The sequence below is a fragment of the Engystomops pustulosus genome, chromosome 1 (assembly GCF_040894005.1).
Source record: "Engystomops pustulosus chromosome 1, aEngPut4.maternal, whole genome shotgun sequence".
NCBI classification, from domain to species: Eukaryota; Metazoa; Chordata; class Amphibia; order Anura; family Leptodactylidae; genus Engystomops; species Engystomops pustulosus.
In genome coordinates, this window is record NC_092411.1 from 171,130,954 (window position 1) to 171,149,889 (window position 18,936).

Sequence of the window (18,936 nt, forward strand, 5' to 3'; positions counted from 1 at the left end):
ATTAATGTCGTGGAATGTGAGAGGACTAGGAGACAATCGCAAGCGGAAGATTGTGATGTCATATATTCAGAACCACTTACCTTCCATCATATGTCTCCAAGAGACCCATCTAACCCAGGATAATGTTAGATTGCTCCAGAAACCCTGGGTTCAATGGGCTCAACATTCAACACATACATCCCATTCTAGAGGAGTCTCGATTTTAGTTCACCGATCAGTCAGATGGGAACCAGGTCTAGTGAAAAGAGACCCCGAAGGCAGATATTTATTTCTTCAAGCTTGGGTAAACTGCCGTCAATTTGTCATCCTTGGTATATACAATCCTCCTTCCTCCCCTCTAACGGTGCTGCATGAAGCAGCCTGCTTTGCATCTCAGTTCCCACACGCTACTTTGATTTGCATGGGCGATTTCAACGCTATGCTTGATGTCTCCCTAGACAAGCATAGGAATGACCCCATACAGGAGCCTTTGGACTCTCAGACCCCCCTGGCTCGATTGCTAATGGAGCTTGGGTGGACTGACCTTTGGAGGTTACAACACCCACAGATTAGAGAATTTACGTGTCATACCCCTGGTAGAAATACTCTTTCAAGAATTGACTATGTATGCGGGAATGGTAATGCGGTAGCACGGCTACATAAAATCATCCACCTGCCGAGAGGAGTCTCTGACCATACCCCTATTCTGACAGTCCTTAAATTCCCGACTACACATACATATACCAATCCACGCAAAATCCATCCATTCTGGTTTTCTCTTCTGCCTGCCACTGATAGAACCCCTGCACTAATTGAGGAATACCTGGCTAGTAATGTAGATTCAAATTCACACTCTGCATATTGGGATGCGCTGAAAATATATATAAGAGGTTGTTTGCAATCCGCCATTACTTATATAAAGAGGGATGCGCGTAGAGAGGAGGAAGAATTAGGTGCCCTTTGCTCTCGCTTAGAGCACATATACACTGGAAATCCCACTGACTCTAACAAAGAAAGATGGCTCACCACTGGCAGACAATACCTACAATGCCTATATGAAAAGGATAAAAGGAGAACTTTTTTCGCACACCAGAAATATTTTGAATTAGGAAATCAGTCTAGTAGTCTGCTAGCTCAACTAATACACCAGAACACAGCTTCTCCCACGGTCCTACAACTGGCTTCTCCTTCTGGAGATGCTATTACCTCTAATGATGAGATTCTAGCGGCTTTCGCAGAATTCTATAGCACATTATACTCCAAACAGACGAACTCCTCTCTGTCTGAGATTGACGCATACCTAGACAATATTGACTGTCCGAGTCTCAGCCAGGAGCAAAGAGACTTGCTTGACGCCCCTTTCACAATTGAAGAACTACAAGAAGCCTTAAAATTAATGGCTAGAGGTAAGGCTTCAGGACCTGACGGTCTCCCGTTAGAGATGTGGACCCAATACCAAGAGTTACTGCTACCCCCCATGCTACAAATGCTCCAATCCTCATTTGAGAACGAAACCCTTCCCGAGTCTTTCTACAAGGCTAACATAGTAGTTATTCTTAAGCCGGATAAGAATCCGAAGGAATGTGGCTCTTACAGGCCCATTTATTTGCTGAATAATGACTATAAAATCCTAACTAAGATAATGGCCTGTAGATTAAACAAAGTCATTACTGACTTAATACATACGGACCAGGCAGGTTTTATGCCGGGCAGGTCAACATCAGACAATCTACGTAGGTCACAGATAATTCTTCAAGTAGGCGCAGAACAGAAAGGAGACTGGGCCCTGGCCTCACTAGATGCGGCCAAGGCCTTCGACTCGGTCGAATGGAATTATCTGCAGGCAGTACTTCAGAAATTCAAGTTTGGCCCAGTGTTTAGGAAATGGGTTTCCATTCTCTATCGGAAACCGCAAGCCTCAGTCTCCGTAAATGGTCTGTTATCTACACCATTTTCCCTTGAACGAGGAACTAGGCAGGGGTGCCCCCTTTCCCCGCTCCTTTTTGCTCTAGCTATGGAGCCGCTAGCCAATAAAATCCGTCTAGATACAATATACACTGGGATACCGCATGGGGAGGGTCAGGATCGTCTTGCACTATATGCCGACGATCTTCTCCTCTTCATGACACAGCCTGACAGTTCCCTCCCCAGAGCCATAGACCTCATAAATGAATTTGGGACCTTCTCCGGCCTCCAAATCAACTGGAGCTAATGTACCTATCCCCAGACAGGAATAATGACTCCTCGGGAATGGTGTCAGACCTCATAGTCGTGGACAAATTTAAATATCTCGGCATCACACTGCCCAAGCATCCAAAGACATCCCTAGATGCCAACGTTTTTCCTCTACTGGGCTATTTTAGAGATAAATTTAAAACCTGGGCATCCCTCCCTTTGTCAGTGGCAGGCAGAATAAATCTCGTCAAAATGGTTGTGCTACCAAAGTGTCTTTATGTACTTGAACACATTTTCTACCCTATACCTAAACACTTTTTTAAAACTTTAGATTCTATGATAATTACCTTTATCTGGGGCTCCTCTAGATCAAAGCTGCAGCTAGCGAAACTACAAAGACCCAAGGATCAAGCAGGGATGGCTCTCCCCAATATCTTTTTATACTATCTTGCAGGTCAACTTAGATTTTTGGGACCATGGCTATCTCATACTCCGCTTTCATACCCAGAGAAAAAGCTGGCAGATTGTTTAAACCTACTAAGCCTGTGGGCACTTCTAACAGAGGGAAATTTTGGTAAGAAACTCTTACCTATACACAAAGTGGCCAGAACGGTGTGGAAGGAAGCCACCCTGATTTGCCCCTGTACTAATACCCCATCGGAAACTCCTCTCTGGCATAATGATGGCTTGCCGCAGTTACAACAACTCCCTGACAAAGACTGGTGGAACTCCATGGGAGTCTCTACTTTAGGTACACTCTATGAGAATAATGTTTTCATTTCTTTTGACCAACTAAGAGATAAATTTCAGCTACAGAGAACACATTTCTATAAATATCTGCAGCTGAGACACGCAGTACAGACACAATTCCCTAGCCCCCTAGTTACTATTTCCTCATATCCACTTATTGGAATTGTAAGATCTCAAGGCCCAGGAGGCATAATCTCTACCATATATTCACACCTTATTGATAGCAAAGCCACTAAGATGCAACTTCCAGTGATCCAGAAATGGAAGGGTCTCATCCCAGAATTAAATGACGAGTTACTTAAAGAGGTTTTGGAATCCCATCTATATGTTTCTCCAGCTGTTAATAATAAACTTACCCAATTGTACATAATACACCAGAGCTATCTAACTCCCCTAAGATTGTTTAAAATGGGGAGACTTGCATCTCCTCAATGCTTGAGATGCTCGCACACCCCCGCTGATTTTTGGCATATGTATTGGGCCTGCCCGTGTATAGAAACTTTTTGGACCTCGGTGATGAGTGTAGTATCCCAAGTTGCGAATAAACCCATTTCAAAAACCCCACTGATATGTCTTTTTGGTGTATTAGACGATGAACTCTGGACACATCATGAGAAAGTCTTTTTACGAGAATCACTATTCTTAGCTAGGAAAGCTATTGCCCTAAGATGGATGGGTGACTCTAATCCCTCTCTCACACAATGGCTACAGCTAGTAAACCAGACAGTCCCATATGCGAAGGTGATATATAAAAAGAGAGGCTGCATAGCGAAATTTGATAAGGTGTGGCGGAATTGGTGTGACTCCCCACTCACATCACTTAATCCTGAAGATATTTTGTCTAGGGGGAATAGAACTTGAACCACAATACCAAACCTGTTTGATAAAACCTTAGTCATGATAATCCCAACTAATAGCACGTTACAATCCAAGCGGGTAAATACCCACCTGGTAAAGTTAAAATAATTATAGCGTTATAAGAATTGTATGATCTTTTATTATCATATAGACTTGATCTATGTACAGGATGCTTATTTTATTTTATATAATGTGTAATATCCTCTCTCGCTTGCACGCGAGATCAGTGAATTTTATTTTGTTTTATGTATATTTTTCAATAAAACAGTTTAAAAGAGATGAATTGGGCAATATATGAATAGAGATTGGGTTTAGGTCAATTGGGTTTCAGTCAGGGTTTTGGCTGGGGCAGTCATGAATGGTCAGAGTTGTTCCGAGGCCACGGTTTTGTTATTTTAGCTGTGTGCTTAGGGTCATTGTCTTGATGGAAGGTGAACCTTCAACCCAGTCAGAGGTCCTGAGCACTCTGGAAGAGGTTTTCATCCAGGATATCTCTGCAATTGAAGGAAAGATGAATGCAGCCAAGTACAATCAGTGCTCTTGTCCCTGTATTATTATTATTATTATTATAACACCCCCATAGCATGATGCTGCCACCACGTTTCATTGTTGGTTCTATATATGACAGGTGATGAGCAGTGCCTGTTTTTTCCACAAAAAAATACCAAATTCAAATGAACACCAAAAAGTTCTTCCTCTCATTAGACATGAGAATTTTATTTCTCATAGTCTGGGAGTCCTTTTTTGCAAATTTTAATGTGGGCTTTCATATGTCTTTCACATAGGAGGGACTTCTGTCAGAACACACTACCCTTAAAACCCTAAGTGGTGGAGGTCTCCCATCTTTCTTCTGCATCTCTGAAGCTCAGCCACAGTGATCTTGTGGTGGTTCTTTACCTCTCTCGCTTTTCTCCCACAATTGCTTCGTTTGGCGGGATTGCCAGATCAAGAAAATGGTGGTTGTCCATAATTATGGAGGACACACTATGCTTTTAGGAACCTTGAATGCTGGAGAAATTATTTTGTAACCTTGGCCAGATTTGTGCCATGCCACAATTGTCTCTGAGCTCCATTGGCAGTTCCTTAGACCTCATGACATGCACTGTGAGGTCTTTTATAGACAGTTGTGCGCATTACCAGTGTAACGTTTGAGGTCTGAATACTTTCCATGCCCAAAGTAGCAGTAGAAAAAAACCTGGTGATGGTGTTTAAATGCCTCGCTACTAGCTACAGTCTTTGTACAAGAATGTACGAGGTAGTATTACTGTATATGCTTGAGTATAAGCCGGGCCCCCTAATTTTATCACAAATAACTGGTAAAACTTATTCACTCAAGTACTAGTATAGAATGGAAAATGCACTGTCACAGCCTCCGCCGAATAATCAAATGCCCTGCAGTCGCCCCCCCCCCCACACACACATTTAATCAAATGCCCTGCAGCAGGCCCCCCTTTTAATAAAAGTATGGAGTATGGAAGTTTTTTTTTTCATTTTTTGTGCAGAAAAATGCGGATTATACAAGAGTATACACGGTATATTATTTTGTGCTCCGAAAAATGGCTTAGGGCTTTATTTTAGGTCTCATTCTCCCCCCACATCATTAACAAACATCACCATGATAGGCTTCCACCTAAAGTTATGATCCTCCCCACCCTCCTACTTTAAGCTGCAGAAATAATGAAATTGACCTCAGATGCTACCACACACCAAGAGGTTGGCTTTGTTCATTTTGAGATCACATCATTATTAATCATATTTAACGAGCTGTACCAAAATCCTGATCACTACTGTACACCATGGTTTTGTACTTTTAATTACTAGAGTATAAGCTGAGGCACCTAACTTTAACACAAAAAAAAGGGAAAACCTATTGACTTGAGTATAAGCCAAGGGTGGGAAATGCATTGGTCACAGCCTCGCCAGTATATAGCCAGTGCCCCCCAGTATATAGTAGCCCCCAAAACAAAAAATAAATAAAAACAAAAGCACTTGCCTTTCCGATTTCCCCCCTCCCCCCAGGTCCTCTTCTGTCTTCAGCTCCACCTCAGTATTCCTGTGCGGTCCCGTCGCTTACACTATAACGTCAGCTGCTTGCTGACATCATAGTGTGCGCCAATGGCGGCGCACACACTATGATGCCAGTATACGACTGACGTCACATCGGGGGAGCAGCCCTGTGCATCAGGGCCACCGGAGGGTACGGTTTTTTTTTTTGTGCTGGACTGGCTATTGACTCGTGTATAAGCCGAGTTGAGGATTTTCAGCACATTTTTAGTGCTGAAAAACTTGGCTTATACACGAGTATATACGGTAGTTATTTAAAATGTTACTGCTGACATACACTGTACTAAAGAATTAAAATGCTACTGGCCCTTTAATCAGTCTGTTAATTTCCTCCACGGGGAGAAGACACAGGACAGAAGATGGTCCACATCACATGTCACCACTAAGTTTGGCTGTAGTTGGTTGGTTGCAGTTCATCAAGTATGGCCGATGTTTTGGTAATGTGCAGTGATGGCAGTTACACATCATTACTATGGTAACAGAGCAGGATAGTCTGTTGCATCAATGGGGGCAGAACATAAGAGGGAGGAGGAGTTACTGAGAACTAAAGGATCATTTAAGCTCCATTTTGTGACTAATAACATAGAGTTTTGTTATATTAATTTAAAGCATAATGGGTTTTTGTATCAGACGTTCATATTCCCGGAATACCCCTTTAAGCTTTTGCAACCTGTCTTAGTGAAAATAAGGTCCCTAGTGCCACGTTGCATTTAAGGGCCATAACTTTTTTTTGTAATGTATAGTATACTTTTTCAAATGAATTAAAAATTGTCTCCCTGTCCACTTCCTGTCCCTCTCACTGCATGATGAATTTAACAGTTTGCATCTAGTGGGGGGAAGCTCCAGATCTTCTTCCCATTTCAGGCAGAGCCAACATAGAAAATGGCAGAAAAAGTTTGGGAAACAATTTTACTATTAGGAGACAGATTTAAAAGGGCATCTACCACCAGGATGAAGAACTCTATGCAAATGAGCATGGAGCCCCTCAGGCTCCTTTGCATACAGTGTTTCATCCTGGTAGTAGATGTCCTTTGAGCTGGGACACCTGCACTGCATTTTACAAGAAAGGCACAGTGGTGGCGGGGTGAATAAGCTTTATTGTGCCTATTCTTGATGAGAGGTTAATGGCATTATTGCATACATGTACTTCATAATGTGCTATGGGGTTAAAATAGCCTTCAGCTGACAGGCTAGAGCAGGGCACAGTTCAATAGGCTATATCTTCAGAACTGTGGATTCTGGAAAAACAAACAATGCAAATTGTAATGGAATAATTCTCCTCTTTAAAATTACACCAGAACCAAAACTTTTAAAAGTTCTAATATCAATCTTCTAAACATTCTACAAGTGCATATGAAGTATTAAGGATAGAGAAAAAACACTGTGCAAAAAAAGAGTTATGAACAAGCATGCCAGGAAAGCTCTTAGGACAGAGAGTGGACTTCCTAGACAAGCAGACTGACGTTAGAAGTGAACTTACATGGCTGTTGAGCAAGCTGCTTTTGTGAGAGGTGATGCCTTCATTTTTTTGGAGATTTTCAATCGCCATTTCAAGCTACAGAGAGAGCATGCAAAAAACAGAGGAAATGTCAGACACCTGATTACACAGGGGCAGGGATGGGAATACATGGGCTCAAAACGCTTTCTGGTTTTGCAACATGCACTAACAGATTTAGAAAAATAATCTAGAGAATTATGACACTTAAAGAAGCAGTAAAATTCTGTAGACACAGTGTTAGGAAACAGACAGATATAGGTTTGTTCACATAGATGAGTTGGTAATAGAATATAGATCAGTCAAATGCAGGTGCAGATATCAAATGCTCCAAACAATACAAGCATAGTCCTAACTTGCTTACAAAGTAGCTACTGGTGAGTCCTCAAGATGGCTACATGTAGGCTAAATGTAGTTCAGTCAATATGCAATTCTACAAAAACAATTGTGAAATTGCAGAGCAGGAGGGAGGCCAAGTTAGGACTGCTTAAAATTCTTTTGTTACCTTTTGTCATAGGTATAGTTCAGTCCTTTAAAGATTTCACTGATACATGAAAGTAAACGTTTAATCTATCATCAAGCAGTAATTTTTTTTTTCAGTTGCATAAGGATTTCTGATATCCGTTTAATGGCAAAATTCATAATTTGGTGGCATTAGGCTGCAAGAGAACTGTGCATTTTTGGAAGATTAAGAACTCAATTTTTAGCTCTAAAGGGAACATATCTAAAAGCAATGTCTGTTTCACAGCATTACCAGCAGTTTAGCTAAATAAATAGCCAAGATAAAAGATTCTCAATGAAAACTTTAAAGCAATAGTTTCTGAAATGTTACCAAATATTGTTGGATATGCATGGGGCTTTATTGTTTGCTTCATTTCCATAGCAGCAGAATGAAATCACAGCAGTGAAATAATTTTTCAGGATAAGTTAAGACCTTATAGGTTTGTTCTTAAGTTGAATTTGTATGCAAGTCGGAAATGTTTATTTTCCAATTGTAGCTCAGGCAGAACAATTTTTTCTGCCCCAGTGAGAGGGGTCTGTCTGTTACTAGGGGTCGTCTGCAAGTCGGTGTCCTTAAAAAGGGGACCGTCTGCAAATATCGGCACATGAGTGTACTCAGGTCTATATTACAGAAAACAAAAGTGAGTGAGCTTAAAGGGGTATTCCCATCTGGGCATTTACATTAGCCTTATGTAAACATTTCTTCAATTGGATGTTAATAAAAAAAAGGTGTCACTGTGTGAAGATAATTTCTCATAAATGTAGCCATGTTGTCCCTTAGAAACCAGATAGCTTCCTCGGATACGACCACGTCACACTCTGGCAGTCGTGGCCAGACTTGCGCTATAGAGTCCTGCCGGACCACCAGGATTCAGCAATCATTACCACAGGACGGCTGTGCGACATGTAGTAACTCCCAGACATTTTATATACAATAACCTTTTGTTTCTTTCTGCACTCACTCCAGCAGAGGTGGAGTGAGTGCATGAGGAAGCTATCTCGTTTCTGAGGGACAACATGGCTACATTTATGAGAAATTATCTTCACACAGGAACATTTTTTTTTTTAATAACATCTAATTGAAGAAATGTTTATATATGGCAGATTAATGGAACAGAATGTGAGTGCCCAGCGAGAATACCCCTTTAAGTCAAATAATTTAAAACCATTATGAATTCTTAAAATCCGGAAGTATCTCAGGACATGGGACGTTTCACTATTGTACCGTTATACTAAAGTAAAATATTCACATTTATCCTGTGTTACCAATGTTACCTTGCATGCAGATGCTTAGTATGACCAACAGCATTTGCCAACTACAGAATGTATCTAATCAAACATTTCTTGTAATTAAAAGCGCCAAACCATAACCAAATGTTATAAACATACCGTTGCAGGGGAGGAACGAGAAGTGTGAGATAAACTATGGCGGGAATTGTCCAGCCCACCGTGGATCAGGTATGCACCAGAACTAGAGATGATTTGGCTCCCATCCATGGTGATACCCACCATACTATGCGAGGGTATAGCAGTGGGAGAAGAGACTACAGTCGTCACTTGGGCACCACCGCTTTGAGAGTCGAAATAAGAGGCACCGCTACTTGGAGCGTATATCTGTGCTTCAGCATTGTAGGAATAAGCTGTTCGGCTGTTAACGATAAATAAAATGTTTCAGTTTAGCAAAAAAACGCAGCGCATACCTAGTTGTTCTACTATAGAGAGGAATTATATCAAGAAGTACAGCTAAATGCCAAGTACTCCTAGATGACTGGATAAAAGCAGTATACTGTATTAAAAAAAAAACAAAAAACAAAAAAAAACAGACGACATGAAAAATTGCTTGTTTCAGCATTGGGATAGACCCCCCTTCCCCTCTTACACAGGAACGTGCTAGGTCTGTGGATGTTCAGGTTCCACTGACAGAACAGCGCAGTGGAAAGTGCTGTCCATCCTGCAGACAGTATTGCTGGTATTTAAAGGAAAATAATACAGTACTCAACTGTATTACTATATAGTACTTAAACCCCTTCATGACATGCATTACAGCTATAGAAGTAATATTTTCATATGCAGATAGCACATTTAAAAATGTCATGACAGTGGCCAAATTGGAACAGCTACATCTCCTGAATCCAGGCACAAAGTAAAACAATCTAACTGTAATGATTAACAGGAGAATTTCTCCTTCAATATATTATCAACATTGTGTGTGGAAGCTTCACAGTACCAGATATGTCAAAGTTCCAGAAAAAAAAAAAAAAAAAAAAAAAATTGGATTTTTATATACTTTTCATTCATGGCTGTCTCAAACGGTAGATAACTCAGTTTCTGAGTAACATCCAAAACACAATTAACCTAAATTAAAGGGGATATTCTCCTGTTTAATATAACACCAGAATGGTATTTCTAGGTGGCGGGGTTCATGCGATATCAGTTTTTGAAGTGTGCACTCCCCCCTCCAAACTGTGATCTGTACGCAGAATGTAGATGCAGCTGTAGGGCAGACTTTGTTTGAAAAAGTACAAGCTCATTCTACATCTGTAGCTGAATCTAGAAAATGATGATTGAATGACACTGTACATATGTATAACATTTTATTAAAAGTTTCTTCAGTTTTACTACTTACTAAAAAAAAAACTTGAAAAATTGATATTTTTTCATATTTGTAGCACTTTATCAGCTGATGTTACAAAAAACAAAAACAAAACAAAATCTAATACAACTCAATACAAATTTAATGCGTCCTTAAGTTTAGTTAGCATGAATTCCCCCCTAACTACAATCAAATACCCTACAATAAGGGGAACTCAAGAGTAATATGTTTAAAAAAAATTCTTAATTTTTATTTCATATATATTAAAACCAATACAGACATTAATTTGTACAAAAACTTAAAATGATCCCAAGATAGTAGGGGAGACTTTAGCAGCCCATCTATAGCAAGCCGGTATTACATTTTTTAACAGTCTAATACAACTGTCCAATCAAGTTTAAAGCCTCACAAATCATGAAAAAAACCCACAAAGTAAACATTGTTATGGTATGTAAAGTTTTTCCAAAGACATCATTGTTTAAAAGGAGCGCATAGCCCAGGCACCAATGACCCTCAGGCACGAAGGGGTTAAATAAAAGGATACAGAGAACACTTACATGGCTCCATTGGTGTACACAGTATCTCCTTCCACATACTGCACTTGTGCAGGGTATACATGTTGCACAGACTGTACCTGCAATCACAAATTTGAATAAACATCTTTTGAAGTACAATAGAACATTTAGTGGATAAGTGAAAAACTTTTGGGTACAAATACTTTTTAGAAACATTATTCCAAGGAAAGTGCAAAATTAATAAAATATTCTTATTTGTTAGAAATCATATTTTATAAAATAAAATAGATCACCTTACTTAAATATCGATACAATTTAGCTTTACACAATAACAAACAGTGAAATATGTTACATGTACTTTTGAAACACATGCAGAATAGCTGTAATATTAGCTTGCGTCAGCAGCATCACCCGTTATATTTGAACACAAAACTAGTGTAAAACAGCTTGTTAGTGGTCAACATTCTTAAATGAATACATCATAGCTTTGTTCTATCAGGAATTATAACGTGTGCTAGCTACTAATGCCCTTAAAGGACATCTACCACCAGGATGAAAACCAAGCACACTAACATACTGCTATGTGCCACCTCTTGCAGGATCTGCTCTTCTATTAGCTTCCTATGCCCTTGTTTTTAAAAAATAAAGGCTTCAAGAATTATGCAAATGAGTTTGAGGGGCTCCATAAATTCTGATGAAACCTGGAGCCCCTCAGACTCATTTGCATAATCATAAAAGCCTTAAAAAAAAAAAAAAAAAAAAAACAGGGGATAAGAAGGCAAAAAGAGAAGAGAAGAGTAAATTTTCCCGCAAAAAATGCTTGCATCTTTTTTAAGGTGGACTATTGTACACAGTCCCCCCACTATGCGTGAAAGAGTTAAAGCTTACTGGTCTTATATGCCATTCTTGTTTACCATAAAAATCAAATACTGCCAAGCAATTGCTGAGCACTGGGTATACAACAACAAAAGAAACTTTCAAACATACAGACCACTGATCTAAGCTGAATGCAAATCAGATGCACATTATAACAACCAGATTATTTTCCTCTTTTAATAATATGTAAACTATATGATTATTACCACACAGTAAAATACAATCCTGTACTCCAATTAATTCAACTGTCAGAAATGCTTTAGAATTGCAAAGCATAGGCAGTGTAGCATAGGGGGATTAGTAGCAGCCAGTACTTCTTTGGGCCTTTTACCTGCGGCTGTACCTGGTGATCTCTAGACACAGAGACAACCTGTCCACGTGCTCCTTTTGGAGCAGAAGCAGACGACTGAGGCAAACTCCTCTGGAAGGAAAAGGTGATAATCTTATAGGAATATTGAATGTGTTTACGTGTATAGTTTATAAATCCAATTTATAAAATAGTAAATTTCATGAATTCAGCAATCACAGGCTCCTGATGGATATTAATGTATCATTTGTTGGCAAATGTCTTATATAAATATTAAGTACAGCATTTATGCATTTCTCCACTGTACAGTGGGTCTTGTATTTTCATAGGAATGAACCAGGAATTTTTTAATTATATTAGTAAACTATTTATTCTATGGCTTTCTAATAAAACAGAATTTATCCACTGAATTACTTCTTCCCCGAATGAGTACCAAATGCTAGGTCAATTGTTTAGTTAATGTTTATACCCATTCCTACTTTATACAGGGGAATATTAAATTGTTAAACGCAATAGGTGTGTGTTAAGTGTAAACTGTGTGGCCACAGTAGAAACACGTATTAACATGGTACTCCAATCTTGTGAGAAAATCAAGGTTCATTTACTGAGACGCTGCTCTGTGGCAAGCAGGACACGTTCTGTCAGATTCCTGCTAGACCTTGCTATATGCCAGGTATGATAATAAGGTTGATTAAATGGAGATGCAAAAGAAATAATTTGTAGCTAAAAGAAGGGTGGCATTTATTTAATATGGCTCTATGGGAATCTGTCAATAGCATTATTGGTGAAAAATGTGGTGACAGGTTCACTAAATTCATGTTTTAGTCTATTTTCTATGTTTTAGCAGCCACCTTGTGGTTCTGCACAATTCTTTAGATCATCCCAATCACATTACCTGCTGAGAAGCTGGAACTGGTTGAACTACTGGTGCTTGAGCTACTGCTGAGGTCCGTAAAGCAACTGAGGTTGCAGAATCTGAGCCACTATCTGAACTCTGCATGGTGCTAGACAGATGATAGGGAAAAAAAAAATATTAGGATGCAAGATATTCGAAAACTTCAATAATATAAAGATAACAAGGGCGGAAACTGCTTGAGACTTTCTGGAGTGAAGTTGCCCCCCCCCCACCTTGTTCAAATCTCAAAATTGGTGTCACACGTTTGTGCTACGTTTGTGCAGCAAAAATTTTCGTTTGTACCGCTATCATTTTTAATATATTTATACTTTTTTGCAGAGGTCATCAGAGTTCATTTCTTCCAAAGTACAATGCGTTTGCTAGCTCACCCTGGAGATCAAGTCAGGGAAGTGTCACTAGGTTTGTTTTTAACCAGTTCATCCTTAACACCTTAAACACCTGAACATACCTTAAATGATAGCGGCACAAACGAAAATTTTTGCTGCACAAATCAGCACAAACGTAGCACTAACGTTTGACACCAGTTTTGTTTAATTCGGTTAATGTGGGGGGGGGGCTGGTTGAGCTTTTGAACTTTAATTTTTTGTTCATATATTCAAAACAAAAGCAGCACAAAAAAAATTTGAGCAGCACAAACGTAGCAGAATTGTTCGGTCCCAGTTTTGTTTGATTTGGGCAATGTGGGGGGGGGGGGGGCTGATTGACCTCTGGAAACTTTCATTAAAATCTTAAAAATTATAGCGGCACAAACAAAAAATTCTTCTGCACAAACATTTTACCAGGACAACTTCACTCAGGTCAATAATTGTATATTCAGTAAGAACCAATACAATGGCAGCAGGTCAGGCATGTATCACTATGGTTAAAAGCATATATTAAAAGAATACATGGAAAGTAGATAATCAAGTTTTATGGAGTATTTCTTCAATCTCAGTTCTTGCTACAATTCTGTGGACATCATTTATCTGCCTGAGACTACTTTAAGTGTAGCCAATGAGTTGCTAAAGAAGCTTTCAAGCTACAAACACTTCAAACCATGTATCAGTACGCCATCATTATTTAACCCCTTAAGGACAGGGTTTTTCGGCTCATTTCTCGCTCTCCAACTTCAAAAATCCATAACTTTTTCATTTTTACGTGTACAGACCTGTGTGAGGGCTTATTAAAGGTCAAGTGTTAGATTAAAGGAATTGTTGCTTTCCTCCAAAATTAGCAAGACAATTAACCATGGATTAAGTGGATATTGCATATATATATATATATATATATATATATATATATATATATATACTCACCGGCCACTTTATTAGGTACACCTGTCCAACTGCTCCTTAATCAGCCAATCACATGGCGGCAACTCAGTGCATTTAGGAATGTAGACATGGTCAAGACAATCTCCTGCAGTTGGAACCGAGCATCAGTATGGGGAAGAAAGGTGATTTGAGTGTCTTTGAACATGGCATGGTTGTTGGTGCCAGAAGGGCTGGTCTGAGTATTTCAGAAACTGCTGATCTACTGGGATTTTCACGCACAACCATCTCTAGGGTTTACAGAGAATGGTCCGAAAAAGAAAAAACATCCAGTGAGCGGCAGGTCTGTGGGCAGAAATGCCTTGTTGATGCCAGAGGTCAGAGGAGAATGGGCAGACTGGTTCGAGCTGATAGAAAGGCAACAGTGACTCAAATCGCCACCCGTTACAACCAAGGTAGGCAGAAGAGCATCTCTGAACACACAGTACGTCGAACTTTGAGGCAGATGGGCTACAGCAGCAGAAGACCACACCGGGTGTCACTCCTTTCAGCTAAGAACAGGAAAACTGAGGCTACAATTTGCACAAGCTCATCGAAATTGGACAGTAGAAGATTGGAAAAACGTTGCCTGGTCTGATGAGTCTCGATTTCTGCTGTGACATTCGGATGGTAGGGTCAGAATTTGGCGTCAACAACATGAAAGCATGGATCCATCCTGCCTTGTATCAACGGTTCAGGCTGGTGGTGGTGGTGTCATGGTGTGGGGAATATTTTCTTGGCACTCTTTGGGCCCCTTGGTACAAATTGAGCATCGTTGCAACGCCACAGCCTACCTGAGTATTGTTGCTGACCATGTCCATCCCTTTATGACCACAATGTACCCAACATCTGATGGCTACTTTCAACAGGATAATGCGCCATGTCATAAAGCTGGAATCATCTCAGACTGGTTTCTTGAACATGACAATGAGCTCACTGTACTCAAATGGCCTCCACAGTCACCAGATCTCAATCCAATAGAGCATCTTTGGGATGTGGTGGAACGGGAGATTCGCATAATGGATGTGCAGCCGACAAATCTGCGGCAACTGTGTGATGCCATCATGTCAATATGGACCAAAATCTCTGAGGAATGCATCCAGCACCTTGTTGAATCTATGCCACGAAGAATTGAGGCAATTCTGAAGGCAAAAGGGGGTCCAACCCGTTACTAGCATGGTATACCTAATAAAGTGGCCGGTGAGTGTGTGTATATATACACCGCACCCGATTATATTATATTATGAGCCCTCTCCAAAACCGGCAAGTCTTTGCTGCATATTGCCGCCGATCGCCGTCGGCTTCAAAAAGACGTCATCAGGGAGTGGCGATCCGTTGCTATGACAGCCTCCGGTCTGTATCGTTTTAACCCATTCATTACAATGTGCTAATTGCACATTGTAAAGAATGAGGAAGAAAATCCCCGTATAGTTTCCCCGGAGCGTTTTGGTATTTTATCCACTGAGAATTTGTACATTTTATGAAAAACACATTCATTTAGCCAAAATGTTAATTACAAAATTGCATCCGATTTTGTTTTAACCCCTGTAAAACAATTAAATGGTTAAAAAACTTCATAAAAGTTGTTTGGTGTAGGTTGAGGGGTGTAGTTTCTATAATGGGGTAATTTATGGGGTTTACTTTTATTTAGGCCTCTTAAAGTGACTTGAAACTAGAGCAGGTCCCTCAATAGCAGGATTTAGCTTTTTTTTATGAAGTTCAAAGCCCTATAACCTTTTAGAGACCGAGTGCCCAAACTACACCCAAGTCCCACTTTTTTATCGCAAAGTGCCAACACAGAAATTATTTTTGTGATTTATACTCCCTCCTCTGTCACATCTTACATTGATACTAGCACTCTGAGGACACCAATAAAGCAGAAAATAGAAGAAATTTGGATGATCATTGTAGCTTCCCACCAGGGTCCCATAAACAGGAAGAATTGTCAGGGCCGGAGTTAGTGATAATCCAGATCTGGCCACACCTTCCCACTCCTCCACTAGTCCCAGGTAGAGCTGTCACTTTGAAATATCTCTGTGCACATCAAGTCCTGGGCTGTCTGGCACTGCAGGAAGATACCTGGAACCATCTCTGGTGATGGCCTGGGTGCCCACAGAAAGAGCTTCGAGTGCCACCTCTGGCACCGGTGCCATAGGTTAGCCACCACTGACCTATAACATCTTACAAAAATGAGAGTATGCATAAAGTCCACATAAAGTATACATTCTGTAAATGTTAGTTATTAAAATTTTTGCTGTTATAACTATGGAAAAAGTAGAACAATTTGAATTTTGAAAGTTTTTTTACCAAATATCCGTTTTTTTTCATAAACGCAAAAGATGACACCAACATTTTTCAACTAACATGAAGTACAAAGTGTCACGAGAAAACGATTTCAAAATCACTTGTATATCTTAAAGCGTTTCAAAGTTATAACCACTTATAGTGACACAGGGCAGATTTGAAAAAAATGGGCCGTGTCAGGAAGGTGAAAAGTAGCTACAGTGTTAAGGGGTTAAAGGAGAGCTGGTGGCGGCTTGTTTGATTTAATAAGCTTCTGTTTCACCGAGGCTAGTAAAAGGGGCAGTTCAGCCATTCAGGGTTGTAATTTATGGTTGTGCCACGACCGAAAGGTGTGTGGACAACTCTAACACTTGCAGCGCCTTCCAGAACCTGTGCGTTATAAAAGGATAATTAATTGACCTTGAGTACTCCTCAGGGGTTGAAATGACATTTTCATCACAGTTACGCAGAAAAACCTCTCACATAGCTCTTTACATGGACAATCTAAAAAAGATTTTTAAAGCTGGGGAGGGAAAAATGGAAGAAGTACAAAAATAAATAAGGGCCTGGTCGTTAAACGGGTTAAAAACTATAGTTTATATAGTTTTTAAGTACCTATTAGGTTCTTTACTTTCGAATGGATTGTTTGCGCAGTCTTAACCCCTTAAGGACGCAGGGTATTTTCGCTAATTTCTCGCTCTCCATCTTCAAAAATCCATAACTTTTTCATTTTTCCGTGTATAGAGCTGTGTGAGGACTTATTTTGTGCGTAACAAATTTTACTTTCCCATGATGTTATTTATTATTCCATGCCATGTAGTGGGAAGCCGCAAAAAAAATTCCAAATGTGGAAAAATTGAAAAAAACTGCATGTGCGTCATGTTCTTGTGGGCTCAGTTTTTACGACTTTCACTCTGCGCTCCAAATAACACCTCTACTTTATTCTTTGGTTCGGTACGATCGCGGTGATACCAAATTTATACAGGTTTTATTGCGTTTTAATACATTTTCAAAAATTAAACGAATGTGTACAAAAAAGAAAAAAAATTTTTTGCCATCTTCTGACGCAAATAACTTTTTCATACTTTGGCGCATGGAGCTGTGTGAGGTGTCATTTTTTGCGAAATGAGCCGACGTTCTCATTGCTACCATTTTGAGGACTGTGCGACATTTTGATCATTTTTTATTACAATTTTTATGTCATCTAAAAAGGTGTAAAAGTCGCGTTTTGGACATTTGGGCGCCATTTTCCGTCTCGGAGGTCACCGCCGTCAATAACCGTTTTTATATTTTGATAGATCGGGCATTTTGGGACGCGGCGATATCCAATGTGTCTGTGATTTTTACTATCTATTATATTTTATATCAGTTCTAGGGAAAGGGGGGTGATTTGAACTTAATATTTTATTATTTTTTTTAAACTTTTTTTTTTCTTTTTTTCCCCACTATTTCTTAGACCCTCTAGGGTACATTAACCCTAGATGGTCTGATCGCTCCTGCCATATACTGCAATACTACTGTATCGCAGTATATGGCATTTCTGCCCACTATACATTACAATGAGCCACAGGCTCATTGTAATGTATGTGCAGAAGCCATGTATCCTCGGGTCAAACGAAGACCCGAGGCTACCATGGCAACCGATCGCCGCCCCCCGATGACGTTCGGGGGAGCGGCGATCGGAGGTAAGATGGCGGCGCCCATGCGCCAAATTTAAAGTGCCGCCGGCGACTTTGCCGGCGGCAAAGAAAAGGTTAACACCCGCGATCGGGGCAAGCACCGACCGCGGGTGATAGCGATGGGTCTTTGCTGCGATATGCAGCAAAGCCCATCTCTGTATGAAGAAGGCTCAGCCCGTGAGCCTTCTTCATACAACCTTCACAGCTCCATGGCGGATATATCCGTCACGGAGCATGAAGGGGTTAAAATAACGAATGTGAAATAATAAGGGCACAAAAATGGAAAAAAGGAATAAAAGGGGGAAAAAAACCCACCATCTGTGTATAGCAATGAAAAACATTATGGGGCTCATTTACTAAGGGCCGCGGAGCACGGACTGTGCACTGGTTTCAGGGATTGTATGGTTGGACCTATTAAGCAAGTGTCTGTGCCGGCTTCCATGCAACACAAATTGGAGGGTGGGGCATGCTGTTGGACGATCCCACCGATTCGGACAGTGCGGGATTTAACATTCAAATTGTATAAAGATGATAAAGATGGTTAACTCTGTTGGACCTGAAAATGCAGGCTATCGAGCATCTTAGTGAATTGTGGCAGAGTGCATTCTCATCAGACAATGGGGCAGATTTATCAAGCGTCTGAAAGTCAGAATATT

At 40.2% G+C, this 18,936-nt stretch overlaps 1 protein-coding gene across 6 annotated transcripts in view; it reads right to left on the minus strand.

The window, feature by feature from the left end:
* The window catches only part of RFX2 (regulatory factor X2), a 57,889-nt gene that overhangs the window by 22,130 nt on the left and 16,823 nt on the right, over positions 1 to 18,936 (minus strand). For 3 of the 6 annotated variants that reach the window (XM_072113855.1, XM_072113853.1, XM_072113854.1), the window contains exons 2-6: positions 13,009 to 13,117; positions 12,138 to 12,227; positions 10,973 to 11,049; positions 9,212 to 9,470; positions 7,307 to 7,381 (exon numbers count right to left, since the gene is read on the minus strand). In XM_072113855.1, the coding sequence (XP_071969956.1) occupies positions 7,307 to 7,381; positions 9,212 to 9,470; positions 10,973 to 11,049; positions 12,138 to 12,227; positions 13,009 to 13,113 (606 nt within the window). In that variant the 5' untranslated portion in view covers positions 13,114 to 13,117. The remainder of the gene's footprint in view (positions 1 to 7,306; positions 7,382 to 9,211; positions 9,471 to 10,972; positions 11,050 to 12,137; positions 12,228 to 13,008; positions 13,118 to 18,936) is intronic. The other 3 variants (XM_072113858.1, XM_072113856.1, XM_072113857.1) reach the window with 1 other exon arrangement.